The sequence below is a fragment of the Haliotis rufescens genome, unplaced genomic scaffold (assembly GCF_023055435.1).
Source record: "Haliotis rufescens isolate VD_foot unplaced genomic scaffold, xgHalRufe1.0.p SCAF_9, whole genome shotgun sequence".
Lineage (NCBI taxonomy): Eukaryota > Metazoa > Mollusca > Gastropoda > Lepetellida > Haliotidae > Haliotis > Haliotis rufescens.
The window spans coordinates 15504542-15518702 of record NW_025964383.1 but is presented as its reverse complement, the minus strand read 5'-3'; the positions used below and the strand labels follow the sequence as shown (position 1 = coordinate 15518702).

At 40.9% G+C, this 14161-nt stretch overlaps 2 protein-coding genes across 2 annotated transcripts; both read right to left on the bottom strand.

Annotated features, from left to right (window-relative positions):
- Positions 1 to 600: 600 nt before the first annotated feature.
- LOC125377579 (scavenger receptor class F member 1-like) lies at positions 601 to 5758 on the bottom strand. The gene is made up of 3 exons (XM_048391523.1): positions 4928 to 5758; positions 3730 to 3847; positions 601 to 995 (listed from the first exon to the last, which is right to left on the bottom strand). Exons 1-3 carry the CDS (start codon positions 5316 to 5318, stop codon positions 704 to 706), a joined length of 801 nt encoding a protein of 266 aa, XP_048247480.1. The 5' UTR covers positions 5319 to 5758; the 3' UTR covers positions 601 to 703.
- Positions 5759 to 11331: 5573 nt separating this feature from the next.
- Positions 11332 to 13764, bottom strand: LOC125377506 (keratin-associated protein 5-1-like). The gene is made up of 3 exons (XM_048391121.1): positions 13464 to 13764; positions 12160 to 12268; positions 11332 to 11836 (listed from the first exon to the last, which is right to left on the bottom strand). The coding sequence occupies exons 1-3, from the start codon at positions 13762 to 13764 to the stop codon at positions 11716 to 11718; spliced, it is 531 nt and encodes a 176-aa protein (XP_048247078.1). The 3' UTR covers positions 11332 to 11715.
- Positions 13765 to 14161: the final 397 nt, after the last annotated feature.

Genomic DNA, 14161 nt, shown 5'->3' with positions numbered 1-14161 from the left:
TGTTTTATGCCGCACTCAGTAATATTCCAGCTATATGACGCCGGTCTGTAACCAGACAATCCAGTGATTGACGTCATCAGCATCGATCCACGCAAATTTGGATACGATGACATGCATCATCCATGTCAGCGAGCCTGACCACTCGATCCCGTTAGTCGCCCTTTTACGACAAGCATATAGTCGCCTTTTACGGCAAGCATAGGTTGATGAAGACCTATTCTACCCCGGATCTTCACGGGTCGTGGCAAATGAGAGGAGGAAAGGTGTAAGAAACCGGCGACTGAAGTTATGTTTGACAATGTGAAATTTAGGTTTACATTGTCACAATCACATTGGTTGAAAATGTGAAAGAAATCACTTTAACCTTCAACTTTCAACTATCGCTGATTGATACGATTACATTATTACAAATATGAATTGAAAGTTTATTCAGGTGAACAGTTGACTTGCGAGTGCATGTGTTTGTAACGGACGCACCGGTGGCACCATATGCTCACCTTTTCGCGAACACCTGACATCACCATCAACTTAACAACGGACAACGGACTCGGCGTTCAGCAGAAATATCGTGCGGTTTTGTAAATAGTTTTGTCGCTTTTATTGAAATACCAAATTGCGAAAACAGACTGTAGCAACTACGGCAGCGTCTTAAAAATGTTAGCTAACCTTACGCATTGTGAAGCCTAATGTAGTCAACTGGTGTTTAATTCCTGGTTGTGGTGTCTTCTGCTGGAGGTATATATTTATGATATACAGTTGTTTCATCATCCAAAGGGATGTTTCTCATTAGGTGAGAGTAGGACAGACTGTCTTCAGAAGCACCATCCGATGCCGAATCATGGTCAGTTTCATGAGCTTGTACTTCCCGTACTCGTTGACCAGTCGCCTCGGTATCAGGGGGCCGGTTTTCTAGATCCACCTCGGCATCTCTTACTTCCCAGTACATGTTGGGTGCAGGCTGGTACGCCTCCAAGTAGTGGTCTGCTTGATTTGTCCTAAAGTGAAAGAAGGTATTCAAAGTAAATAACAGTTAAATACAGAGGAGTGAGTGAGTGAGTTGGGTTTAACGCCGCTTTTAACATTATTCAAGTTATATCACGGCGTGTCAGCTTAATGTGGGAGGAAAGCCCGAAGTGATGCAGGTCTCAGACGTTTACCACTTCGGTGAAACCTACGAGCACGGGTGTGGTGCTGACAAACCTAGAAATATAATTGGGGCGAACCGGTATTCGAACACACAATCATAGGTTTCTGGCGTGCCCAAGGGACGCAACTCTGCACAGCGAATAGCGGCGCCTTAGACGACTGGGCCACCCGTGCCCCCTTAAATACAGAGGACCAACATATAGTTAAAACATGACATAATGGACTAAGGGTCCAAGGGAACTAATGGCGAGGCGTGTTGTCGTCTTTTCATTAACGTTTTCTTCTCCGAAACTTCTGAACTGTTGTTGTAACCACGCCTCAGAAACTGACAAAGACATACCAATGATATGTTTTATATAAACCTGAACGCTTGCGTTGACCTTTGATTTATCAAGATTAAACTCGCTTTACAGGAAGGCCCCGTCACGGAAAAGGCATTTATTAAATTTAAAATTACATGCATACATACGTTTTGAGAAAGTGTAACCACAAAAGTGAGGGTTTTCTATTTTATGAATCTGGCCTTCTCACAAAATATGCTATATGAAATGGCTAGGTTAATGTGAAATAATGTCTCTGATGCCAGTAATGTTTGCACCATATTGAAGAAAATATTAGATTCAACTACTTTTAACAATTATCTCAAAGGTGTTCATGACCTTGGCAATACCTGCAACTGACAGTTGATGCGGTGGGATTTTTTAACAAGATAAACTCTCCACAAATGTATGACAAGAGGGATGACTTCAACTTTCCAGTTGTCAACATTCTTTTCATGTCGAGCAATATTCCAGCAGCTCAAAACTTTGGTATCTGCATTTCACAACTTTTGAGATTCAAGCAGATATGCTCTTTCTACGAAGATTTCAAAGAGCGTCATATGCTCAATAGTTGTTGGATCAAGGTTACAACATTCAAGACCTCAGCAAAACTTTGAAAAGGTTTTATGGTAGACATAGGGAGGACATATTAAATTTGACGGATCAGTTGCAGAAAATATGTCCGATGCAATTCCCAATTTTGACTTGTAAAATATGTTCCCTTTTTTCAGTTGAACAATTGACTTGCCTCTGTATGTGTTTACGACGGTTGCCACCCATGGGGCAGGATACGCTCATCCTTATGCAAACACCTGGTATTATTACAATTTGATAGTGCTTCAAATCCTCAAGATACATTCGGAATCGTACGATCAACTCTATTTTGAACAGATATTGGTTGTTGCTATGGGAAGTGTTTTGTCGCCTTTATTAAGAAATAGATCAACATATAGTTCCGTGTCTATAGAGATAAGAATGTTTGCCGTCTCTATAATGACCATCCTAAATAAATAAAATTCCGACGCATCAAGGATTTTGATCAATCCAACGTTTTTTCCCCAAAAGTGAGAGAGAACTACATTTCAAATAGACCATGGCGTCAGTTTAGCATTTTCACGAAGAAATATTAAACAATCGATGAGTTGTTTAGAAAACGAAACTTGTCATTTCTGTATCCCTGGTCAAACTACAAAAAAGAAGACGCGACACGGACGTAAATTCGTTTCAGATCTGAACTCATGAGTATTCAAATAGAAGGAAATATTTACTTAATGCAAAGTCATCACGTGTTCGTTGTAAATTATGCATATGCTTCGCTCCTCACATGAAGTTGTTGACAACTAATGAAGATTATTCTCGACATGGAAATAGCATCCCGGCATTTGCAAACTACAGAAAATCATGATCAGTGATAGCTAAGTCTTAGTGATATATAAGTCAAAGATTGTCGTAATCCTTGGATTCTTCTATAAGATTTAATAGGTTAGATGATTTACAACTTTCAAGGTAATGTAACAGTAAAAAACTCTATTTTTCACCACATACGTTTCTTATCAAATTTTCTAGTGGTAGAGGGCGTCCGCCCGGAGAGCGGAAGGTCCGGAGTTCGATCCCTGGTCGCGTCATACCAAAAAAACGTTAAAAGATGGAACTTGTTGTTACCCTGTCTGGCGCTCGGTATTAAGGTTCTAAAACAAGGACTGGTCGGCTCGGAGTCAGTATACTGTGTCTGAGTGAGGTATTCATATTAAACTGCGGCATGGTATCTCAGTGGGCTAGCACTATAAATCGGTATCAGTCCGGACTAGTACAAGCAGCCACACACACACGCGCGCGCGCGCATGCACGTCGCTATAAAAGAGCAATAATCTTGGACGCGACGTTAAACCCCATTTCACCTCACCTCACCTCTTATCAAATTCATTTATTCATCATAGTCGAAATTTTTTTGTCGCTAAAGGCAGCTGGAGAATGCAGCCCGAAACTATGTCAGGAGGAAATTTAACAGTTGTGATTTGCAAAATTCATAAATACTCTTTTGCATATTTTATTTAATGCTGTTTAATGTTTCATTTAAGCTGACAATATCTGAAGATCAATGCTGACATATAAATTTGTTAAACACCTGTGTTTTTGTTATTATTTAGACGCTTGAATACATATCCGTTGAACTAAATTGCCACGATACCATTTTAACCAGTTTGCGTACATGTAGCAAAATTCAGAATTGAATCATATACCTGTGGAACTAATAAGTACTCACCTGCATGTAGACGAATACTTTCGAAGACACACGCAGCTAGCAAACAGGACTCCTCCAAGACACAGCACTGTCAACAGTATTATTATGATGTTCCTACTATCAACCGCCGGGGGTCCACCTGCAGGATAAAATAATAATAAAGCTGAATTTATGTGACATTTTTTTAAATATCATTAAATACTATGGTATGGAAGTAGCCACGAGGACAGAGCACGATATCAATCTTTCAAGTGCTGAAGTGTATTTTTCAACTCCGACATCTACCAATTGCAGGCACATGAGTCCGAAGCTCTAGTTTCCCCTCTACATACCGGCATTGTTTTGTAACGAGACGATTGCCTGCACGGGGGCATTGCTCTCGGGAACATAACGGTTATGTTTATACACTGTAGGTCTGTGATCCAATCTCGTCTCTGTATGCATCTCAGATAGTGAGTGAGTGAGTTGGGTTTAACTCCGCTTTTAACATTATTCCAGTTATATCGCGGCGTGTCAGCTTATTGTGAGAGGAAAGCCCGAAGTGATGCAGGTTTCAGACGTTAAACACTTCGGGGAAACCTACGAGCACGGGTGTGGTGCTGACAAACCTAGAAACATAATCGGGGCGAACCGGGATTCGAACACACAATCATAGGTTTCTGGCGTGCCCAAGGGACGCAACTCTGCAAAGCAAATCGCGGCGTCTTGGACGACTGGGCCACCCGTGTCCCCCGCACCTCAGATAGACTTTGACGTCATTGTATTTCCATATGCTGAGACATATGGATATGTCATAGCTGTCATAGATTGCAACATGTAGGGGGTAATAATGGATAAGGAATCTTCAGGAATGAATTGGTTCTGAATATTGTATTGAAGACAAACCCATGGGCATATTTTCAACTCAACATAAGACATGCTCAGTTGACGATAAACCTACTTCTTTACATTCCGAACTTTGTTCTCTGTTGTTGTTTTTTAAATGTACTTTTGCTTGCTTGTTACATGAATAAAATTATCCATCTGATTCATGTAGTATACATTTTGATCTATTAAAGATCCTCCATAAATTTGTTTTTTCATTTCACAACTCAACTCACACGTCAATCTGTTTGAAAATATCAACGTAAATTGTCACAGCAAATTATCTATATTTTGGAAGAAAAATGGATAATAATAGGTACACTGTTTAATATTATTTCAAATAAATAGGTCTTACCACATGTAATTTCCTTGACGCAGGTATCTATAGGACAGTCACTTGAACAGGTAGACTTGCATCTTTGATCAGTAATGTTGCAACCTTTGGTGCAGGTTCCAGACTCCCGGTCACAAATCCCATCAATACAAATCTCACAGGTGGTGTTACAAAATGCACCGTAATAACCATTAGCACACCCTTTCGCACAGGTTCCGTCCTCAAATAAACAAATATGATCGATGCAGTTTTCAAAGCATGAACAGTCTGAACCAGCATATCCTGGTGCACAGCCAGCTACACACGCCCCTGAATCAGTGCAGGACATATTTACACACCTTGGGTTACATTGAGTTGAGCAGTTAGCTCCATACCACCCGCCATTACAGCCGTGAATACAGAATCCTGTCATGTTGTCACATTCGGGACTACAGTTCTTTGAAGCATTTCTGTCACATGCGTCAGGACCAGCGCGGCAGTTTTCACTGCACACCTTTTCACACCAGTGACCATAAAATCCGCGATTACAGCCTTCTTCGCATCCGGCCTTGCATGTTCCTTTACAATTCTCACATGATATCTCACAGTTGGGACCAGTGTATGGCGAATGACACTGGTCACATATTCCCGTGCTTCTATTGCACGATTTACATTGTTCAGAACAGTTCTTGCAGTCAAGGCCATAGTAGGAGTCCACGCATCCAGAAACACAGGATGAATTCAGCTGGCAGTACTTACCGACACACCCTCCTTTGCATTCTGTACACTGTCTCCAATTCTCATCACATGGTAAGTTGCACCTTGTACCGTAAAATCCTGAAATACAGCCATGGGTGCATGCCTCGGTGCCACTGTCTGTGAGTTGTTCACAAAATTTATATCTGCAGCCACTGCTGCACTTAGAAGTGCATCTCTTGCCGAAATACCCAGTGTAACACCTTGATAAGCAGTAACCTCTGTCGTCACACCTTAAGCAGCTTTGCCTATAATTGCAGGGTTTTGCTGAAAAGAAAGAATAAGCACTTAGATCGGACAGAGGTAACCAAATAGGCAAAGCTATGAGAGCAAATTGTGCAGCTTCAGACGACTGAGTAGTAGTCATGGTACTATTGAAAGTAGAATATTGGATCCATGAGTGGTATGGACTTTTGAAACCTTCATGTTAATAATTGAAAATATGTCCAGGTTGAAATAAATATGCTTTCCTTGCTTGTTTGTTGTTAAACGCCGCACTCAGCAATATTCCAGCAATATGACGGCGGTCTGTAAACATTCGAGTCGGGTCCAGACAATCCAGTGATTGACATCATGAGCATCGATCCACCCAATTGGGATACGCTGACATGTATCAACCAAGTCAGCGAGCCTCACCACCCGATCCTGTTAGCCGCCTCATAAGACAAGCATAGTCACCTTGTACGGCATGCATGGGTTGCTGAAGACCGATTCTACCCCAGATCTTCACGGGTCGAAATACATATGCGAAGAATATGATAAATTAGCCTCCTTAATAGTCACCAAACCAAGAACTTTTATCTTTCGAAGCATAATCCTGGACGACACAATGAATATCTGCAAACTTACCTTGTATGAAAAGTAGAACGGATGCAAAACATAGGATCACCACAGAAGTCATGATATGTCTGAAAATGCAAAATAATATATGCCCACCTATCAGCACAACAAACACATTACTGTATTACTCGAAATAAGTATATGTTTAATCTACTCACTGGTAATGCGAAAGGAACAGTTTCAATGTTGGTGTATCAAGCTATAGCAATTGATATCGCCTCCGGGTGTTAACTCGTGCGAGTTGTAATCGCTGAATCAGACTTCATATTGACAGTTAACTTTCAACTTCCCTATAAGGGGGAAGTGTGAAACAAATCTGCTCATTAATAAAACATGTGCTGTCTGATGAGAAGAGTTATCTCTTAGTCATGTTGCCAATATGTACTTAGTGATTTTTCTATCTCTATTAGTTACGTAATCAGAAAATGTCCATGTATTAAGACTACCACATGATGCCTCGTTAGAAAACCGTTTCTATTACGACTGTATTACGAGTTATTATTACACCAGAAACGGCATATCTGACTGGGACGAGTATACTTATGTATTTATGCTCACATAAATTGTACACATTATCTTAGTTTAAAGTTGGAAAAAGACATCACTGGCACAAATATGGTGTACAGCCTCTTCCCTCATTGTGCAACCTGTCAATACACTGTACAACATCCACTCATATCCCTGTGGCAACAATGGCAGGAATACAATTTGGACTGTTGTCTTAGGAGAAGCAATTAGCTGTGTAGACCTGATTTGTCTTACCTGTGCTCGTGGGATTCGACAAAGTAAAAACGCCTTATACCTGCAACGCCTCAAGCTTTCCTCTTACATGAAGCTGGTACGAAGTAAAATAATCGTTATTCTATTCAAAGAGGGGCTATACCAAATTCACTCACTCACCAATAAAGGAACGCTAAGATTGCACATTGCTCCTGTTGCCACTGGTCAGAACGACATTTCTGAAAAGTCCATTTCAAGTTCCTGACAAGGTGAGGTGAGGTGAAATTGGGTTTATCGTCGCGTCCAAGATTATTGCACTTATATATACAAGGTGCATGCACATGTGTGTGTTTGTGTGGCTGCTTGTACTAGTCGGGACCGATGAAGCTGGTACGATGAAATATACTCGAAATAACATTCAAAGCGGGGCTCAAACAACTTCACTCAGTCACCAATAAAGGAACGCTAAGATTGCACATTGCTCCTGTTGTCAATGGTCAGAACGACATTTCTGAAAAGGTCCATTTCAAGCTCCTAACAGGGATAGCCCGTTCGCGAAACTCTGTATATGCTATCGCTGCCCAAAACAGGTCCCTACAGTTCAATAGCAGCCTGCAGCAATGCTTGGAGTTGAACGCACAATCAACTAACTGGTGTTTGCAAACAAGAGATGACTGTCGTGACGCCGAATACACTTACCTCAGCTAAATGTTTCCTTTGTTAGTCAATTTGAATTTCTATTTCATTTCAACTATTATAAGGTGGTGGGTGAAATCCCCCACTCAGACACAGTATAGTGACTCCGAGCCGAGGTGAAGGTGAAATTGGGTTTACTGCCGCGTCCAAGATTATTGCACTTATATAGCGACGTGCATGCACGTGTGTGTGTGTGTTTGTGACAATCCAGTGATTCACAACATGATTCACAACATGAGCATTGATCCACGCAATTGGGATACTATGACATGCATTAACCAAGTCAGCGAACCTGACCACCCGATCCCGTAAGTCGCCTTTTATGGCAAGCATGGGGTTTAACGCCGCGTTAAAGATTATTGCACTTATATAGCGACGTGCATGCACGTGTGTATGTTTGTGTGGCTGCTTCTACTAGTCCGGACTGATGCTGATTTATAGTGCTAGCTCACTGAGATACCATGCCGCAGTTTAACATGAATACCCCACTCAGACACAGTATACTGACTCCGAGCAGACCAGTCCTTGTTTTAGCCCCTTAATGCCGAGCGCCAGACACGGTACAAGTACACACAAGTACCATCTTTTTACGTCTTGCGGTATGGTTTTGTTTGGTTTGTTTGTTGTTAACGTCGCGCTCAGTAATATTCCAGCTCTTACGACAAGCACAGTCGCTTTTTATGGCACTCATGGGTTGCTGAAGACCTATTCTACCTCGGATCTAAAAAACATTTTCGTTGACTGCAGTTTGACATTGATCACAAAGTTCGGTCGTTCAGTCACCGCGAACATCATTGACCTTCTCGGTCGACCTGGTCTTTCTTCTGAGATTTTGTAATTTGTAGTTAGGCACAGCCCTTGATCTGTGGCCAGCCATTGCACATAATATCTGTTCATCTACCCAAGCCTGGTGAAGACAGTTAGCAGTGGTTAATGCGTATTCCAGTCAATCCAACTGTTTTACGCATTCTCTGTACCGTAGTCACAACCTTATGTTAGCCAAAAGGTTGTTCACAAAACCACAGATCCCATTTAGATGATCTGTTCATCAGTCACAAAGGATTCGGTTTTGTTTGTTTATTGATTAACGCCGCACTCAGCAATATTCAAGCTATGTGTCGGCGTTCTGGACCAGACAATTCAGTGATATCATCAGCATCGATCCACGCAATCGTGATTACCCGATCCCGTTAGTCACCTAATACTACAAGCATAAGATATTGTAGTGAAGGGCGCAGGCAATGCACACGGAGAAACAATTACATTAGACTGATCTCAACTTTTATTCAGTACATGACAAATCACTTTATCGTGGCAGCCTTTGCTCTGTCTAATCAACGTTTCCTGTCTTTTATGATTCAAGCGGTATCGTGCTAAGGCCATTATATTGATATACATTCTTTATGTACTTATCAGGTCAAGTTAACAACGGTATAATGATTTATACCGAAACGTCGCTGTTTACAGTATTAAAGAAGTTGTTATTAATAAAATTGTGTCTACCTTCTATTGTGTTGTCTTCCTTCACCTCACCACACCTCACCTCACCTCACCTCACCTCACCTCACCGCAACGCAACACAACGCAACGCAACGCAACGCATTACATTACATTATAACCTCCAGTTTTTCTTGATATCAATGACTATTACTTTGCACCAAGCAGTGACGTGCACCACACCATTAGTATGTTTCTTGGCAGAACCATACCCATGCTCACCAGATTGGGTACCGTCTAAGACCTGCATAACATAAGGCTTTCCTCCCACATTAAGCTGACACGACGTATAACTGGAATATTGTTCAAAGCGTCAATAAACCAAACTTACTCACTCACTCGGTGGCACAGATGACCCTGTCCAGAGTTGCGTCCCTTGGCTACGCCAGAAACCTATGATCACGGGTATAAACCAAACTCAATCACTCACTCACTTGTAATTTTCTCTCGACCCCGATGACTATAACCTATGCTAAGTCAGTGACCTGGGGTCACCTGCTGGTGATTTTTTTTGCTACGGAAGCCCATTTGAAATATATTAAGCCTTTTCATGCACAAAAAAACGTGCATATGAACACTTCGAATACCTACAAGTTGATTCATAAATAATGGCTGCCGTTCGATTACCCATAGGAACTTAAAGCATTAAGCACTACCTCTAGTACACGCCGGGTCGCCAATGCAAGACAGGTCTCAGATACACACCGACATTAATAGACGGCCTAGCGTCTGATAGAGGAAATACGGTAGTTTGATATCGGATGTTTTTATTGATGATGTGATGTTCTAGGCAGTAACCCTGCTTCCATGATGAGATAATAAGGCTTAACGAAAGCATATATTTTGCATACAAATGATAATGTTTATGAAACTGTTAGGGACATGTTCGATGAATAGACCCAGAACAGGCAATTTCCTCATTGACAATGAAAGTACAATATAACAATATAAAAAGTGTTGTAAAAAACCTTATTCAAGACAACATGTTGTTTACAAACTGTTTTGTAATCGACAATCATTGCGATGTCCGTCAACCACCAACGTTAGGATTTGGCAGGAAGGGATTTGAAAGTCCATCAGAATACACTCCTCCCTTTGAAAGGCCACGAAAACAATGTCCCAACATCACTGGAGTCATAGCACGGGCCCTTGATCATAACAACTTATCAAACTTGATGAAATTCATTTCTGAACAAGCATAATTAAGCAAATCATACACAAACCACTGTTTTTTGGCAACAACTGTCACATTTATTTCACACACTGGCGTCGAATACTGTGAAATCTTGAAATTGACAGGTCAAATCAGATCGCCCCTGTCAAAATAGCCGGCTCATCCGCAGCCGAAAAAAGCGGCTGTTCAGTCATTCTCCAGTTCCATTGGCAATAACGGTGCACCATCAGGCTCATTCCAAGTAAATCTACAAGTTAATGTTCAACCACATCATAGATCGGGGTTGTCATCCTGATTCGTGTAACTTGTATCTACTCTACAGTGGGACTCAATCAAATTTCAAAACAGAGTAGGTTTATCTCCTAAATAATATCCTTTATGCTCTGTAGATTCGTGAGGATTAGATAATGTTTTCCATCGATGTAACTGTTTTGATTTCTTCATGGGGAATGTTTTACCTGGCAATGCTTCGTGTAACTTGTATCTACTCTACAGCGGGACTCAATCAAATTTCAAAACACAGTAGGTTATCTCCTAAATAATATCCTTTATGCTCTGTAGATTCGTGAGGATTAGATAATGTTTTCCATCGATGTAACTGTTTTGATTTCTTCATGGGGAATGTTTTACCTGGCAATGCTTCGTGTAAGTTGTATCTACTCTACAGCGGGACTCAATCAAATTTCAAAACACAGTAGGTTTATCTCCTAAATAATATCCTTTATGCTCTGTAGACTCGTGAGAATTAGGTAATGTTTTCCATCGATGTAACTGTTTTGATTTCTTCATGGGGAATGTTTTACCTGGCAAGTGTTTAGTCAACATTTGTCACAAAGACAGACAGCTTGGGTTTAGGTTTTGCAAACTATTGATATGAAAGTATAACATATAATGCTTAAGGCATTACTGCATAAGACGGGTAAGCATGCTTATTATACCGTAGAAATTAAGAATGATAAGAATTCTGAACTATATTTAAAGTTATGTGTTATCATAGATTCAAGCAAGTTATAAAATATATTCTAAAAATAACTATGTGGTATTCTTTGACTATATTATATCATGTGCTGTGCTGTTCTGTGGTTTGTTGTGTTGTGTTGTGCTGTGCTGTGTTGTGTGGTGGGAGATTATGGGGCGTGACCCTACACTAAAGGAAAACTATCACAGGGCCTGTTTCGTTCTTATCAGGATCAATATCCATCAGCTCGTAATGGGGTGCTTCCGGTTGTCCCGCTGGATATTCCTCTTCTTTGTCATCTGTTTTTTGCCTGTAAGAGAAATAATGTATTTGTTTATCGTCATTGGTAATAGGACATAGGAATATTATATCCGTATTCAGGGAGGTGTGGGGCATGGAGTGTGGGGATTTTATCGAAAGAAGGAAATTGTCCCTGGAAAGGCTTGAAAAAAGATTATTATGCTTCAGACTGTTGAAAGAAATAATAATCAGAATATCAAATTGTTGGTCCTTAGCATATATGTAAAATAGGATACGTCACAGTGCTCAGATGAGAGCATATATGTTAAATATAACAGAAAGCATTCTTAATCTGCCGTGTTCATTGTTTACATAAAACACTTGAATATAAACCTTTTGGTGCGTTCGTAGCATCCAATGCATACAGCTACCATGATGCCAACCAGGCAACATGCTGATGATGCTCCGATAATAATCAGTGGAAGGCTCTGCGAGGTAGGCTCTGTGGAAACAATAATGTTATCAAGTTTAATTATATTGTTAATGTGTACGTATACGTATATGCCGCTTATAAACACCAGAATAGTGGCACAGTAAAATAGTTTACATGCAGGGCCTCTATATCAATAGGTGCAATACCTAAAACCTTGAACTTATGACACACTGTACAAAAGGACAGATGTTCAAATAGGATGCGTAAATCAATTATCTGTGATCAAGTAAAGTGGATGACCAAATGTTTATCATATATTTGTATTCTCCGTTCCTACATCTCGGGGTAAATTAGATTGGGTCATGTTGGAACATTAGAGAGGGTTTAAGGAAAACCCATAAATCAACACCTGTGACCCATTCTAACCTAATCTCCAAACTTATTGTTATAAATCCAAACCATACAAGTGTGACATTGAACAAAGTCTAATCATCATTCATCTGGAGACAGCTGATAACCTTTCTACGAGTGAGTGAGTGAGTGAGTGAGTATGGTTTTACGCCGCTTTTAGCAATATTCCAGCAATATCACGGCGGGGGACACCACAAACGGGCTTCACACATTGTACCAATGTTGGGAATCGAACCCTGGTCTTCGGCGTGACGAGCGATCGCTTTCTACGAAGAAGGATATTGGTCATCAATTACATCAACAGAATATCATATTCACACACAAATGAGTTATCTTATAAATTGGTTGATGTATTATTCTATTCCATTGATGCATCTGTTTTAATACCTTCACGGGGAATGCCCATAATTGTCAGGTTTCAGATGGTCAGTGTTTTGTCAACATCTTTTTAAGGATGTTTGGGTGTCGTTTTTCTAAACTATTGACATGAATGTATAACATATAATGATCTTTATTACTGCCAATGCATATCCCACAGGTAGTTCTCAGAGTGACATTCGTGATCAATGCAGTTTTCAAAGCATGAACAGTCCGACCCAGCATAACCTGGTGTACAATCATCTACACAAGCCCCTGGATCAGTGCAGGAAATATTTACACACTTCGAGTTACATTGAGATGAGCAATTAGTACAATACCATCAGACATTACAACCGTGGATACGATCTCCTGAATAGTTGTCACATTCGAGGAGGCAATTGTTGGGACAAAAGTTGCGTGAGGGCCAGCGCGACAGTTTTTACTGCACACCTTTTCACACCAATAACCATAAAATCCAAAAAATAGGTCTTACCACATGTATTTTCCTTGACGCAGGTATCTATAGGACATTCAGCTGAACAGGTAGACTTGCATCTTTGATCAGTAATGTTGCAACCTTTGGTGCAGGTTCCAAACTCCTGGTCACAAATCCCATCAATACAAATCTCACAGGTACAAAATGCACCGTTATAACCATTGCCACACCCTGTAGCACAGGTTCCGTTCTCAGAGAAACAAATATGCTCGATGCAGTTTTCAAAGCATGAACAGTCTGAACCAGCATATCCTGCTGCACAGCCAGCTACACACGCCCCTGAATCAGTGCAGGACATATTTACACACCTTGGGTTTCATTGAGTTGAGCAGTTAGCTCCATACCACCCGCCATTACAGCCATGACTACAGAATCCTGTCATGTTGTCACATTCGGGACTACAGTTCTTTGAAGCTTTTCTGTCACATGCGCCAGGACCAGCGCGGCAGTTTTCACTGCACGCCTTTTCACACCAGTGACCATAAAATCCGCGATTACAGCCTTCTTCGCATCCGGCCTTGCATGTTCCTTTACAATTCTCACATGATATCTCACAGTTGGGACCAGTGTATGGCGAATGACACTGGTCACATATTCCCAGTGCTTCTATTGCACGATTTACATTGTTCAGAACAGTTCTTGCAGTCAAGGCCATAGTAGGAGTCCACGCATCCAGAAACACAGGATGAATTCAG